Source organism: Leptinotarsa decemlineata, unplaced genomic scaffold (assembly GCF_025532065.1).
Source record: "Leptinotarsa decemlineata unplaced genomic scaffold, Ldec_3_MD MMD2_tig00001621_RagTag_RagTag, whole genome shotgun sequence".
Lineage (NCBI taxonomy): Eukaryota > Metazoa > Arthropoda > Insecta > Coleoptera > Chrysomelidae > Leptinotarsa > Leptinotarsa decemlineata.
In genome coordinates this window covers 2,103,654-2,118,427 of record NW_027412566.1, presented here as the reverse complement: position 1 = coordinate 2,118,427, position 14,774 = coordinate 2,103,654, and the positions used below count along the sequence as shown (strand labels likewise).

The 14,774-nt window shown below is 32.9% G+C and overlaps 1 protein-coding gene across 4 annotated transcripts in view; it reads right to left on the bottom strand.

Annotated features, from left to right (window-relative positions):
* The window catches only part of Ten-a (Teneurin-a transmembrane protein), a 928,723-nt gene that overhangs the window by 23,548 nt on the left and 890,401 nt on the right, over positions 1-14,774 (bottom strand). For all 4 annotated transcript variants that reach the window (XM_074176153.1, XM_074176154.1, XM_074176155.1 and 1 more), the window contains 4 exons: positions 13,777-13,944; positions 10,390-10,722; positions 6,867-7,132; positions 803-1,055 (listed from right to left, as the gene is read on the bottom strand). In XM_074176153.1, the coding sequence (XP_074032254.1) occupies positions 803-1,055; positions 6,867-7,132; positions 10,390-10,722; positions 13,777-13,944 (1,020 nt within the window). The remainder of the gene's footprint in view (positions 1-802; positions 1,056-6,866; positions 7,133-10,389; positions 10,723-13,776; positions 13,945-14,774) is intronic.

The window sequence follows — 14,774 nt, the reverse complement described above, 5'->3', positions numbered from 1 at the left end:
CGAAATTGAATGTAAGGACTGCGATGCAAAATATTATGGACAGACAAAAAGATCTATTAAAGTGAGATATAAGGAACACATAGCACATTTAAAATATGGAAGACCTGAAAAATCAGCAGTCACCCATCATATTTTGCAACAAAACTATTCCATAGACTTCAGTTCTTTAAGATTAGTTAGACAAGTTAACAACAACAGCAACTAGATGCCTATGAGAGTGTAGAAATAAGTAAACATAATAATATTGTGAATAACGATAACGGACCAATACCAAATAGCATACTATATAGCTTGTTGAAATAATATTGTTGGGTTTACTGATTACTACAAAAAGACACATTGTGAATATATTTAGATAGGCAATATTGCGAAACTAATTTTATATAGCTGAAAATTGTTCTATATATAGCTGTAACATTTGAACATACATAAGGACATAATGTAAAATAATAGAAAGGCCAATTGTAAAAATTAATTTAGGGTGGTACACTTGTATGGGTGGTATTACTGATTACCTACTTGTATGATGTACCTCAATAGCATAAATAGCTTTAGTTTTGAGTAGTTTCTAGTTTTATCTTCCTCTTGAAGATGATCACTTGGTGATCGAAACACGTGTCGAGGTGTAAAAATAACGATTTGGTGTTGGGAAAAAACTCCAGTAATATACACTAAAGGTTAAACCCCAACCTCATCGCACAACAATTTCACCAACCCCGGGAATCCCCCAGGGTTCGAAACGGCGATAAAGCTGTCATCGGCCGCGACATGCACCCCACACTCAAAAACGCATACATCTTACCTTAATTGCAGTACAGTATAAACATTTCCCTCGGGTGTGATTCGGCGAACCAAATTGAAATCGCCCACGTAAATGCTGCCATCGGGTCCCGTGGCCAACGATCCCGGTGTTAACAACTTCGCGTCTTTGGCAGGCCCGCCGCATTGTCCCGGGCAATTCAGCGACCTCTGGAGGCCGGTTCCCATGATGACGCGCACCATGCGGGGGTATTGTTTGAAATGCAGAGTCGAGCCGTCGCCTTTTTGTAAAATACCTGGAATGTTGGTCGTTTTTTTGTAGTTTTCTTGGTGTTGTTCATGAATTGCATTCATTTTTTCACTCATATTCAATTCAATTAAATTCAGTTTATTTATCCGAAAAACGATGCATGCTTTGAGAATTTCCGTTTACATGATACTATCCATTTATTATTTGATGTCAGAAGTTGAAAGTGATCAATACATTAAAAAAAGTACAGTAGCATAGATAAAAAAAGCCAAACGACAAATATTTAAAAATGTTGGTAACACAAATTGAATCACGACTGTCTGCTAACAGTGACCCTTAAATGAATAATTACTTGTTTCGAATGAATGAATGAATGAATGAGTTGTTTTCAATGATTTCATCAACTCAGTTCTTCACTGCAAGTTGATCTTCATAAGAAACGTTTTTAGGAACACATTCAGTATATTATGTCATAAATCAATTCATTATCATTATGATAATTGATTTTGGATCATTACTGACACCAAAGTGAGATTGGATAACAGTAAGAAAGAGAAAATAACACAACATATAACACAGCTTGAAAAGAAACAGTAAAATGCGGTCAGAAATGAAACCGTTTTAAAAAAATTACGATATTATAAATAAATACATATTGTATGAATATATTTAGGAAGGTAAACAAGTCATTTTTGGCATATATGAGTTCTTATTGAATAAAAACATCTTCCGAAAATAAATAAGCCAAAACATTTGAAGGACTTGAGACCTATCAGTATATTGCCTACACTTTCAAAAATATTGGAAAAAAGTTTAAACGTACAAATAAGAGAATATCTAGAATACCATAATCTTCTACCAGATAATCAATCCGGATTTCGACCCAATCACAGTTGCACTTCAGCACTTCTTAAAGTTACAGATGACTTATTTACTGCTCTTGACAATAACAACTCGGCTACTCTTGTCTTACTGGATTATTCGAAGGCGTTTGATCGCATCAACCATCAACTACTATTAGCAATCTTACACTTTAATGGCTTCACCAATAGTGCAACAATGTTGATCAGAAGTTACTTAACAGATCGTATTCAGCTGGTTAAATCTGGGGATACATGTTCTATACCACTAAGTCTCTCGAGCGGTGTCCCTCAAGGTTCCATTTTGGGACATTTATTATTCATGATGTATACTGCAAATCTGTCAGCATGTCTATCTCATTGTCAATCTCATTACTATGCAGATGACACACAAATTTATTACACATTTCATCCAGAAAACGTAAATGAGGCATGCTCTATTCTCAATGAAGACCTTAATAGATTGAATAACATATCAAAGGATCACTGTCTGCTAATCAATCCTGTCAAGTCCAAGTTATTAATTTTTGGTAACAGGAAAAACAAGAATAAACTTGATCAAATTAACATCAAAATTGGTACAGAAGACATTGAAGCCGTGAGCTCAACAAGAAACTTAGGTGTAGTTCTGGACACAGAGTTGAGGTTCAGTGCACATGTAACGAAATGCATCAAAAATGCATATTGTAACTTCAAACTGGTATCAAATTTTTCAAAAATTTCAGATGTTAAAACAAAAAAGATATTGTGTGAAACCTTAGTGTTGAGCCACTTTAACTTTGCAAATATGATGTATTACTCTAGTTTAACCAATCACGATCAAAATCGTATTCAGATTGTTCAAAATGCATGTGCCCGGTTCATTTATGGAATAAGGAAACGTAATTCAATTTCTCATAAAATTAAAGAATCGAATTGGTTAACTATGAAACAAAGATGGTTACTACAGACAAGTTGTTTTATACATAATGTAATTCAAACGAAAGTACCTATTTACTTATACAACAAACTTTTATTCAGACACGACGTTCACGCATTTCATACCAGATATCGATACCGCCTTACCCCTCCAATACACCATACTTCACTATACCAAAGATCGTTTCTTTATAATGTAACAAAGATCTATAATGCCATTCCTGACTCGTTAAAAACCATGAATAAATCTGTTTTCAAGTACTCACTGAGAAACATGTTATTTGAGGATAGACTTCAAATATAAGTGTTGTGCCACGTTGTGCAAGAGTTAAAAAGTCTGATCAATAATAATTGATGTGCTTTCTGCCTTCAAGCCTCTCCCTTTGTTTTCTTGTTTTGTTTTTATCACTCCCTTTGGAACCTTCATGATCTAATTACTGTTAGCACCCTAACATTAATATGATTCTCATTCACGCAGTTAAAAACATTTATATTACTATTATTTTTGATTTGTAAATAATATATATTTTTTCGTGACTTCAAGTTACACTTGTAAAGCCTGTGAACCTCTAGATTTAGATTTGTTTTCTCTTCTCTTATTTTTTTTTCTCTCTTTTCTCGTTCTCTTTAGTTTTGTTTTAAGGGTTGAATGGAAGAGCAGTCACCAGTATCCTTGGATAGGGGCGACTGAATTCCGCCCTTACACACTATTATGGGATATAGTATTGTAGTATCGTATTATAATTAAGTGTGAATAAAGACATATTATTATTATTATTATCATTATAAATTATTCAAGTATGGAGGTAATATGGAAGTTTCCCAAAAGGGAGTATATTTTCATCCATTCCATATTTTTAAAGAGTATGTAGACAGAACTATTGTTATGATGTGTTACTGACAGGTTGAGTAAACCTTTCAGACATTTCTCAAACGCAGTGAAATTTTTGGGCAAATTGGATGATTCGCCTTTCCCACATAATTTATTTTGTTTTATATTTTATTTCAGGTTTTCGAAAAACCCATACATGCCAAGCATGAATCAATATGTTGTGAACGAATTCAAAGTTAACAGTGGAAGATATTAACTGTAAATATCCACTAATTGGATTTATTTTATTTGCTATTGAATTTCGTGATGGAATAGTGTTTTTTTATTTCATCTGAATTTGGATTACATGAAATGATCCCATCCCCATTATTGTTTTCAACAGTAATTTGTTTTGTGGAAAATTCAAAATGTTTTGAAAAACACAATATATCACAAGAAAATCAGGAAGAAAAATCAACCTATTTGGTGGAATCAGAAGAATTAGTAATGCAATACCTGAAAATAGAAAATATAAAGTCATCCAAGATTCCACTATTGGATACTTTTGAACGCTACATAATGATTAGAGATATACTCGTTTTTGTTAATGTTGTGTTGAACCTTACATTTTTCTGACATGTGTACATTTACTATGAGCGCTTTTCTATTATTTCAATTCCTTTTAATTTTCTTATATAACTGTCAATGAAACAAGTTTGACTAAACATAACTGTAAAATAATTTTCAACTTTTATGATTTTCCAGTGTTTTGTCAAATTGCTTGGCTATCAAGTTCTTGATCTATGTTGGAGACTGCTGGATCAAATTAATGGTGAAATCGATAGACTTAATATTATGGCGAAAGCACCAGGCCAAATATCACGAAAGCAGTGGGTCTAATTTCATGGTGAAAGCCGCAGTTATGAAACTGCCAAAGTTTTTCCCACTGGAAAAAATTTGGCACAACTATCAAAGAACCGATACTCTTCAAAACTTACCGTGTGGACGTTTTCATAGTTGAACTTGCTATCAATTCATGATAGGATGACCAGCAATGACCAGATTGTCTACTCCCAAAAAAATTCATGATATATTTTTCCAAATTTTTGATATCGAAAAAAGTCGCTGTTTGAGTTAGCCATTTCGATAAGTCATCGTAATTTTATTGAGTTCAAAAGTAGGCAACTTTTTTCTAGTTCAAAATTTTCATTCTCTTATGATTTTTTATTTCTCCATAGTGACATTTCTCAGCTTGGATATGTTGTAGACAGTGACGTCAATGAAGTTGGTAACAAGTAGTTTTTTCCATTTACAGAAGAATGAATGAGGTATATCATGTATTCATTATGAAACTTCAAGCTTTCATTATTTTTTTTGAGGAACCGCAAAGTTTTTGGAATTTTTCTTTATTGTGAATAATGAGAACCTACAAATTCTACAGCATCTCAAGAAGAAGTGAAACTCGAAATGACTGTATCATTGTTTTATGTGATGATTAAGTTGCAGGAGAAACAACTTTTCTTGTTGTTTTTGCCGCTAATTGGTAATAAGTGCAATTTCGGATTTTTTTCAATTACGAATGAAAATTAATGATAGTATTTGAAAAGTGTTCATGTTATTACCGATCTGATAGTGGTACACTTACTGACTGAAAACTTACTGAACTAAAAAATGTAATCTCACTACATCTGTATGAAGTTCTTCAATCATCAATTACATATCGAATTTTTGGCGAAAGCACAAGTTTCAATTTATGGCGAAGGTAGAGGTAAATATTTTGGTGGATACACATTCAAAAGCGCAGCCTGGACGAGAACTCAATTGTGATAGAAGGAATTCGTTGAAATATTATTACACAAACTGACGAAAATTCACTAATCTAAAAAAATTAATACCACTAGACCTGTATAAATTATGTTTAATCATGTATCGAATTTTTGGCGAAATCACCAGTTTCAATTTTTGGCGAAGGTAGAGGTTAACATTTTAGTGGATACACATTCAAAAGTGCAGCTTGGATGAAAACTAAATTGTGAAAGGAGTTCGCTAAAATATTATTCCCTAACTGACTGAAAATTCACTAATCTGAAAAATGTAATACCACTATACCTGTATAAATTATGTTTAATCATGTGTCAAATTTTTGGCGAAATCACCAGTTTCAATTTTTGGCGAAGGTAGAGGGTAACATTTTAGTGGATGCACATTCAAAAGTGCAGCTTGGATGAAAACTCAATTGTGATAGGAGTTCGCGGAAATATCATTTCACTAACTGACTGAAAATTCGCTAATCTGAAAAATGTAATACCAGTAGACCTATATAAAGGTCTACAATTATCAATCATATTTCGAATTTTTGGCGAAAGTACCAGTTTAAATTTTTTGATAAACATTTAAAAGCGCAGTCTGGAAGAATACTGAATTGTGAAGGAAGAAATTCGCTAAAATATTATCACACCAAGTGACTGAAAATGAACTGAACTAAAAAATGTAATCCCACTACATCTTTATGAAAGTTCTCCAATTATTGATTACACGTCAAATTTTTTGCGAAAGCACTAATTGACTGAAAATTCACTAATCTGAAAAATGTAATATTACTAGACCTGTATAAAGGTCTACAATTATGTTCAATCATATGTCGAATTTTTGGCGAAAGCACCAGTTCAAAATTTTTGGCGGAAGCGACTGTTCGAGTTTTTGGTGGAGGTAGATGTGAGAAATTTGGTGGATAAACATTTAAAAGCGCAGTCTGGAAGAAAACTGAATTGTGACAGAAGGAATTCGTTGAAAATGTACTGAACTAACAAATGTAATCCCACCACACCTTTATGAAAGTTCTCCAAACATTAATTATAGATACGTCAAATTTTTTGCGGAAGCACCAGTTTCAATTTTTGGCGAAGGTAGAAGTGACATTTTAGTGGATTTACGTCTGGACGAAAACTAAATTATGATAAAAGGAATTCATTAAAATATCATTGAATTAACCGACTTAAAATTCACTGATCTACAAAATGTAATACCACTACACCTGTACAAAGCTCTTAAACCATTATCAATTACATGTCGAATTTTTGGCGAAAGTACCACTTTATATTTTTGGCAGAAGCCAAAGTTATATTTTTTAACGAAGGTAGAGATTAACATTTTGATGGATAAACATTCAAAAGTGTAGTCTGGGCAAAAACTACTTGTCTCAGTACCACGAAAATAAATGTTTTGTTTGAAGTGAAAATATATACATTCAGAATTTCAGTTTGTTTACCTTCGTGAAAGTTGTAATGGTGGTGAATATCCAATCCCCAGCCTCCAATATCCGATATGTCGACATCGAATCCTTTGATGTCAGTCGTTTGCGTCTCCCAAACAGGCTCCAAGCAGGTGCTGTGTTGGTAACCGATCGAGACTTTCGCTTGAACGATACCGTAGACTTTCTGTTTGTAAATATTCCGCTTACTCCAGGCAAAAGTATGGGTCAGGTTAGGATCAGCTTCATATGTTTTCGTGTGCAGAGAACCTTCCACTTCCACCCTATTGGAAAACAATAATTTTTACGGAATTTTCTTTTTTTTATAAGCCGCAGTAATCCATTGTTGTCGTGATTGAAAAAACCCAACAGAAAAGATTGTGAAGAATCTTGGCCTAACAAAATAGTACTGTCATATTAGAAAAATTACTTGTCTGTTTTCCAAAAATTGTATATTAACTATAAATCTATCTTGATTTTTTTTAATGGATTATGGAAAATATTATCGCTAAAGTCCTATTCAAAGATTTCAGTTCGAACGGGAAAGTCAATTGTTAACAATGAGATTAGATGGGAATGACAATATTTGGTTAAAAATAGAACTTCTTCTTCTTCTCCTTTTTTTATGGTCTTTGCTTTCCTTCGGCGCAGTAGACCATAAAAAAATTAGAACTGGTAGAAGTTAAATTATTTAATTCAATACTATTTTGTTTTTGAAATATTTTATGTTTGGCCTTCCTTGGGAAATGATACTTCGAATCTGTGTATTATATTTCTGAGTGAGATGGATAATAATAATATAATAATGATAATAGTTCATTCATTGGTAAATCATAGAACAATCATGAAAATAAAAAATAATATGGGTCAAATATAGTATGATCGATATAAAATAGAATAAAATTAACCTTTATATTTCACTGAATAAAATAAACACAATAAACATCTGAAACTTTTGAAAATGAAATGAAATTAACATTTATAACTCACAGTTTTGTATGAATAAAAATTACAATAAATTAGGACAATAAAGTGTCACTTAATGAAATACACTCAATATGTAATAAAAACAACAAACATCTGACAGTACAATCTTTATATAAATAAAAGCATTCAACATTTATTTACTCTTCTATAATTTTACGTATTTCCTCTCTTTCTATTTCTTTCAGGAGTGTTTTCAAATGTTTAATGAATTTTTTGAGAGATGGTTCAATTTTCAAAGTGCCCAGCAGGTAATTGAACAATGTCGGGGCTATGTAACTGAAACTTTTTCGTTCGACTGCTTTGTTAATTTTTGGAATAGCATACCTATTTTTCTGTGTCGTAATGTAGAAATGGGTAAGTACTTTTGATTTTTCTCTGCTCAAAAATTGTTTAATACATAGTTGTACGGTACAGAGTTGTCTTAGGTACATCACTTGTGTTTCAGAGTAAAGAAAATCGCTAGAATATCTTGGATCTTTCCGTAGAATTATTTTGAGGAATCTTTTTTGAGGAACTTCTATCAAATTCAGGTAAGTTCGTAATTTTTTTCACAAGTTCAATTTTCAAATCTTGTTAAACGGTTAAGTTATAATGGGGAGAATAAGTTTCAAGAACACCGAACGGTAAGTAACGTGTATTTTCATTCTACAACGAGAGTAGTCTACTTACTGTCGAACCAGTTTTTAAAAATTTTCAATTCATCTTCTGCTTTGACTTTAAGAACATACCGTGTATCATATTAGTATTTGTCCAGCTTTTTTTTTGTAGAAAGAGTTTATCCATATATAAAGTAAATAACACAGGTCCTAGTACCGTCTCTTGAGGTACTCTGTACATTTCTTGGGTGCTTGTTATATTTCCGATTTTTTACTTTTTGTTTTCTGTTACTGAAATAACATTTGAATGAATTGTAGAATGCACCTTTGATTCCAATGTCACCGGTATCAATAGATAGTTGATTACCTACTTCGGGAATTGTAAAACCCAATTATCTTGACAAAAATGCATTTATGGACCTATATTTTTATGAACATGGCCTCAGACTTCTCAGCAATTAGGAAACACCCTGCATAACTGATGAAAATCTGAATGTGAAATAAAAATGAAAAGGATTAACTGGAGAGACACTGAATATGTGTCCTTGAATTCTGAATGGCACCTCTCAATAACTCCAAAACTATGAATTTTACTTCCAGGTACAATTACAGAATTTCACAGAGAAACGTTTCATTGGCAGTGGGGTCCCAGAAGGTTCCGTTTTGGGGCCGGTGCTGTTTCTCATTTATGTCAATGACTTAGTCCATGTTTCGCTGACGAGACCACTATCCTCTGCATAAGAAGGGTAAGATATTGGTGTGATTTCAATATTTCATCATTCAACATCGACAAAAAAAATGTAAAAATTGAAAATTTGGAGAAAAACAAATTCTCAAGGCTCTTCATTGATGAAAATTTAAAATTTGATTCCCATGTCGACTACTTATGTAAAAGACTAGCAGCAGGATGTCATGCAGTGAGAGTTTCTGCAAGAGAGTTAGACACTACTATCACAAGATCAGTTTTTGCACAAATTGAGTCCTTTTTTACGTTATGAAATTTGTTTGTGGAAAAATTGTGAACAATTTTTATTTCAATATGGTATTCTCTCTACAAGAAAGATCCATTAGATATTTATGCAAGGCTAGCTACAGGGATTTATGCCGCCCATTATTTGTGAAGCTACAAATTCTGAACTCAGCATATCTTTTTATTTTGGAAACAGTGTGAGTATCCACAAAAAATATAAAAATCAATTTAATACCACCTCAACTTATAGTACCCGTCAGTCTTACTTAATTTCTTTTCCAGCACCTACTCTAGCCCTTACACAAAAATCTATTATTAGAGAAGTTATTTAATCACTTTCCCATCAATTTAAGGCAAATATATAATGAAAAAAAATTCAGAAAGAAAGTAGAACAATTTCTTGTTGGGAGGCCCTATTATAGTGTGGATGAATTCTACCAAGACTCTATCAAGTATTTGGCATGTAGGTTTGTGTGAACAAGTTATTGACAACACGAAATGGCTATCAATGTTCCTTACATAGCATTATATATTTACATTTACTCAATATTCATGTACTTATATTTGTATTTGTTCAGCTGGGCTTAATATTGTTCTGTCCATATACGCTGCTCTTGTCTCTGAGCATTATTTTATAGTTTATAGTTGTTAATTTAATGTCCCATATACCAGACTTTGCCAATAAGATATTCAGGTCTTGGGTAATAAAGCATGTTTTGATTCGATTTGATAATAAAAACAGACTAACGCTTATGAAAAGAAAATTTGGATGAATCCTCAAGACAAATTTTTCAATTGATAATACTGATTTCGAAAACCATTTTGATTTTAAGTATGTGAAGAGTCATAAATATGAAAAATATCAATATTTTGTAGCCTGCCTCAATAATTTTTTTTATATTTTTCCTTAACATTTTCAAATACTCTTCACTCTCCTATCTATCCTGCATCCAAACTAATACAAAACAGAATTCAAACCTCCTCTCACCTGATATAAACATGAGTTAAACTCTCAGGAATCGTAGGCCCCGTCAGCTTCATATAAATAGTACTCAGATACCCCGTTGCCTGCGAACTCTGATACAGAATGTGCAAGTCCGACCCTGGAATCGCTATCGACTCCTGCACGATTTGCGTCTCTGCGAAGACGACGCTCTTTCCCTGCATGCCGCCCACAGCTTCCGGCAGCCATGTTCCCGTTATGATGGGGTTGAGGATGTCGGGGTCGTGGTCGTCACATGTGTTGGGGAGCCCCCCATCGGGGCCGAAGAAGCTCCGGGATACGCCGGGGAAGTTCAGAGCCGGATTCATGGCCAAAAAGCTGTGAAAATAAAGAGTTGTGATTTTCTATGGCTTTTTTGTAAGAAAAGTTAATCATAGTTTCCCGCAGGGATCAGTAATTGGACCAGTTCCATTTCTATCTCATGATTTAGACTGAAAGAAAGGATTGCATTATTTGCTGATGATGCCAAAAAAGCACAGTGACTGAAAATTCCTGCTGAAATAAAGATTGTGTCCAAATTATCAGCTTGTAAGGTTTTCGTTTTCACTCACTGCGTATATTTTTGTTTTGAGGTGATCAACGCCCATGTAAATAATCATAAATGTTGTATATAGTTATTGGAATAATCTTGAGCTGACTCGTTCAACGTTCATTTTGAAAGCCGTGTATTGGTAAATTGTCAAAGAACACCTATAGACTCGCAAATGATATTCTGTGTTGACAAATTTACCTTTCCGCATTCCATCTCTCTTTTCTTCTAATAAACTGTTAGACTTTGTTTAGTTCCGATAGTCTCTATCATGTGAACTCTATGAAGATCCCACAAATTTGACAGAATCATTTCTGAGAACGACAAGAGTCGACAAGGTGAATTCAGATAGGAAGTACCGATCCGTTATAATTAGAAGCAGATCATGTTATGTGATGTATAATGGCAGTACCCTTTTGTGTTTGATATTAAAAATATTGTCTTTCGGAGAATCTAGTTGTCGATTCATTTGCAGAAGAGAACCCTCTCGGTACAAGAGGTCAGTTCACTACTCCATTATGTTTTTATTATTCCAAGAATGTACGCGAATATTCTTATAGGGTTTTTCTTTCCTACAAAAATTTTCTCAACCTAATCCTGCATCCCGAAGGATTTGGAAACGTTAACCAGGGCTACAAGAGTGTTCCTGTTCACTGATTCGGCTCCATTTATCCATTTGGATGTTCTCTTTGACTCAAACAGAGGCATTTTCTACCATAGTCCGGATTTACCAATTCCTAGCGAGTGATAAGACGGAAAGAAAAAATACAACTACTCCTCCTTTCTTACTACTTGAAGACCTCATCTACTCTACGGTTGTTACTTCTTTAGAATCAACGTTGGATGAAAGGCCAGTTACAGATAATAGAGTTCTTTCAGGATTATAGTTTTGATTCAATATTTAATTTCTTACTTTCAATATCTAACTATTTATATTTAACCATTCATAATTATTTATATAAATTTGCTATATCATCAATATTGAAGCCCATTTGAGGTATCAAAACTCACAAAAGCATCTTATTACCCATTAGAAAAAATTAATGAATTTTGCCCTATGTACACGCTTTTTCTTATATATTTATATATACTGGTATCCGCAAGTTGATCGTATGCTTTGTTATAATTGCATAATAGTACCGTACGACTTAATATTTATCTCATTAAATAATATGAAATTGGGTATGTCTTTCTTTTACTTCAGCTGTTGTATCTACTCTCTACCTTAGGTTTTTGATCTTTTCCAAATAAGACCTTATAAAAAAAGACAGTGGCGCCCTTATTGTATCCTTATTTTATTTAACAGAATAGCAGTAATGAATCCACTCCCATATGCCACCGACGAACAGCTGCCGGAGTTTCTTTGCCATGTTTTCTTTTTTGTAAAAAGACAAAACAGGGAAAAGGAATAACAAGCTAATGGACTAAAACACTCATTTAAGTACATATAACAAATCTAAGACGAATTCGTTAATGAAAGTAATTCAGAAGTAATGGATTAATCCAAGTTTCTCGTGGATAAAGTCATATTCTGATAATATAGGAATTTTTTCATCAATAAGCTCACATGAAATTGGACTTTGGCTCTTAATCAGTCCAAAAATGATACAAAGGCTTGTCACTAATTGTTAGATCTCAGTAGTCACCATGAAGTCAGGATAGCCATTATTTTGTGAAATAATTTTGAAAAGATTTAGTTGAAAAAGATGTTCACTTTTCTATTTATCATTTTTATTTGAATTTAAGGGGTTATATTTTTAGGAGTGATTAATTTTTTGGGGAAGAAAGTATCAGATGGAGTAGTAGAAAGCCAAAAACTTTCTTTCCCAAAAAATCATTTTTATATTTCATGTCCGTGTACCAAATTTATTCAATCGAGGTTGCTAGTTATCGTAGTCTTATTCGGTTCGGTTCTGACTAGTCTGATAAAGTTTTATACTGTATGTACCACATGTATAAAATCTTTTAATGATGAATAAATTTCTATTCTATTCTATTCTATTCTATTCTTATACAGCATGAGAATCATGAGGAACTATATGGTCTTCCAACAGGGACTTTCGAACTTTGATGATATCTCGCAAACCCTTTGTTTTATCTGAATTTGAAGATAGGAAACGCTCAACGGAATATCCTATATATTCACTAGAAAAATACTCAGTATTCAATCACAGAATGGGAATTGGAAATTTCGAAAACACAACGAAACGTTCCAAATTACATTCTGGGTTCCATAGCAAATTTATATTATCTTATTGGAAAAGTCTTTTGTCCAAATAGTACCTTTTTGATGAGTGTTTTAGGACGATTGGAACGAATGAAATTAATCCTATATTTTCTACTCCAAAATTTCTTGAATTTTTTTCTTGATTTTACTCTGGCAAACTTTGGAAAAACCAACAGATCTCATATTTGAAATCTGTTGATTTTTCCAAACCTCATATTTGAGATTTATAAGTGATGCGATTTCTATCTAATTTAGGAATAGGAAAACTCAATAATATACAACAATTGGAAAATTGAAAAAAAAACCCAATTGAACAATTGTTTTGGATATTTCCCAAATAAGTTTTACTTGCTTTCGGTACAAAACACCAATTTAGTTTGTATCTTCAATGTGATCAATCACCTACACAGTTTCTGATGAATTTCAATTAACATTGAATATCAGCAATGATCTTTCATCATCATCATTATTAGTGATTCAATAAAAAAATTATAGTTTGTATTATCGAAACGAAAAAAATCATCTCTCGATTGAATTAACGAAGAAAACAACGATTTCAGCACACTAAATTGAAGTTACACTCCATGTTCATCACATATTTTAGCATACCACTCACCTTGTTTTGACATGACCAACGTCTGCATCATCGCTGAGCTGCATATGCACAGGAGGAAGTACTATAATTTGATTCCATGGTACAAAAACAGTTATTGTCATCGGTTTGAAGGGTGATCTCTGGAACTGCAATGTGACTGCTCCACCACCATTAACTAATACATCAAACCTACGACAAAAGAATAGTTATAATTTAAATAATTTCTGCATCCTATTTTTTTATATATACTAAAAAGTATGATATATAACACAGCTTCCTTTTGAAGGTTACTACCAACTGAAAAAGTGGTAACCCAAAACTTTCTAGCTGAAGCACTACAAGGAAGTAGTGATAGTTTGATAGCAGAACCACAATATTGAAGAAATAACCAATACAGCAATACTTCAAACAGGAATCAGATCAGTATGATGATTGTATGGTATGGTATGGTAGAAAATGTCAAGCCTAAAAAAACTTTGTTCGAATGAATACCCCTAAAAACAACTGTAGTAACTCAACCCTGGGTTGTTTTACTACAATTATTTTGATAAATTCATTGAAAACAAATACAGAACACTAGTGTTCAAAACTTCATTCATATTAGTATTTGTTGTCCAAAAATGCATATTGGTTAAACAGAACTTATTTTCCAAAGAATAAAATAGTATGTATAGAGCTACTGAATGTCATTATGTACTGCGATCGATGCCATGAGAAGATTCAACTCATTCGTGACAAGAAGTCACAGTTTCATGAATGAACTGAGTGCTTCTTGTAGTGAAATACAGATTGATGCTGAAGTGGCAATAAGGCTAGTGTCTTGTGTCGAAACGTCGGATGTCCATCATTGAAGATGACAGTGTTCCATGTAAGTAGAATTTCACCTCTTTCATATACTATACTGTGTAGCAATCCTGTGAATGTTATCTGATCTGATTTCATAACGAATGTTTGGAATATAAACTGGATGAACAAAAATGTTTTTTTTTGTATAATTCAGTGTTCAAATGAAAGTATTT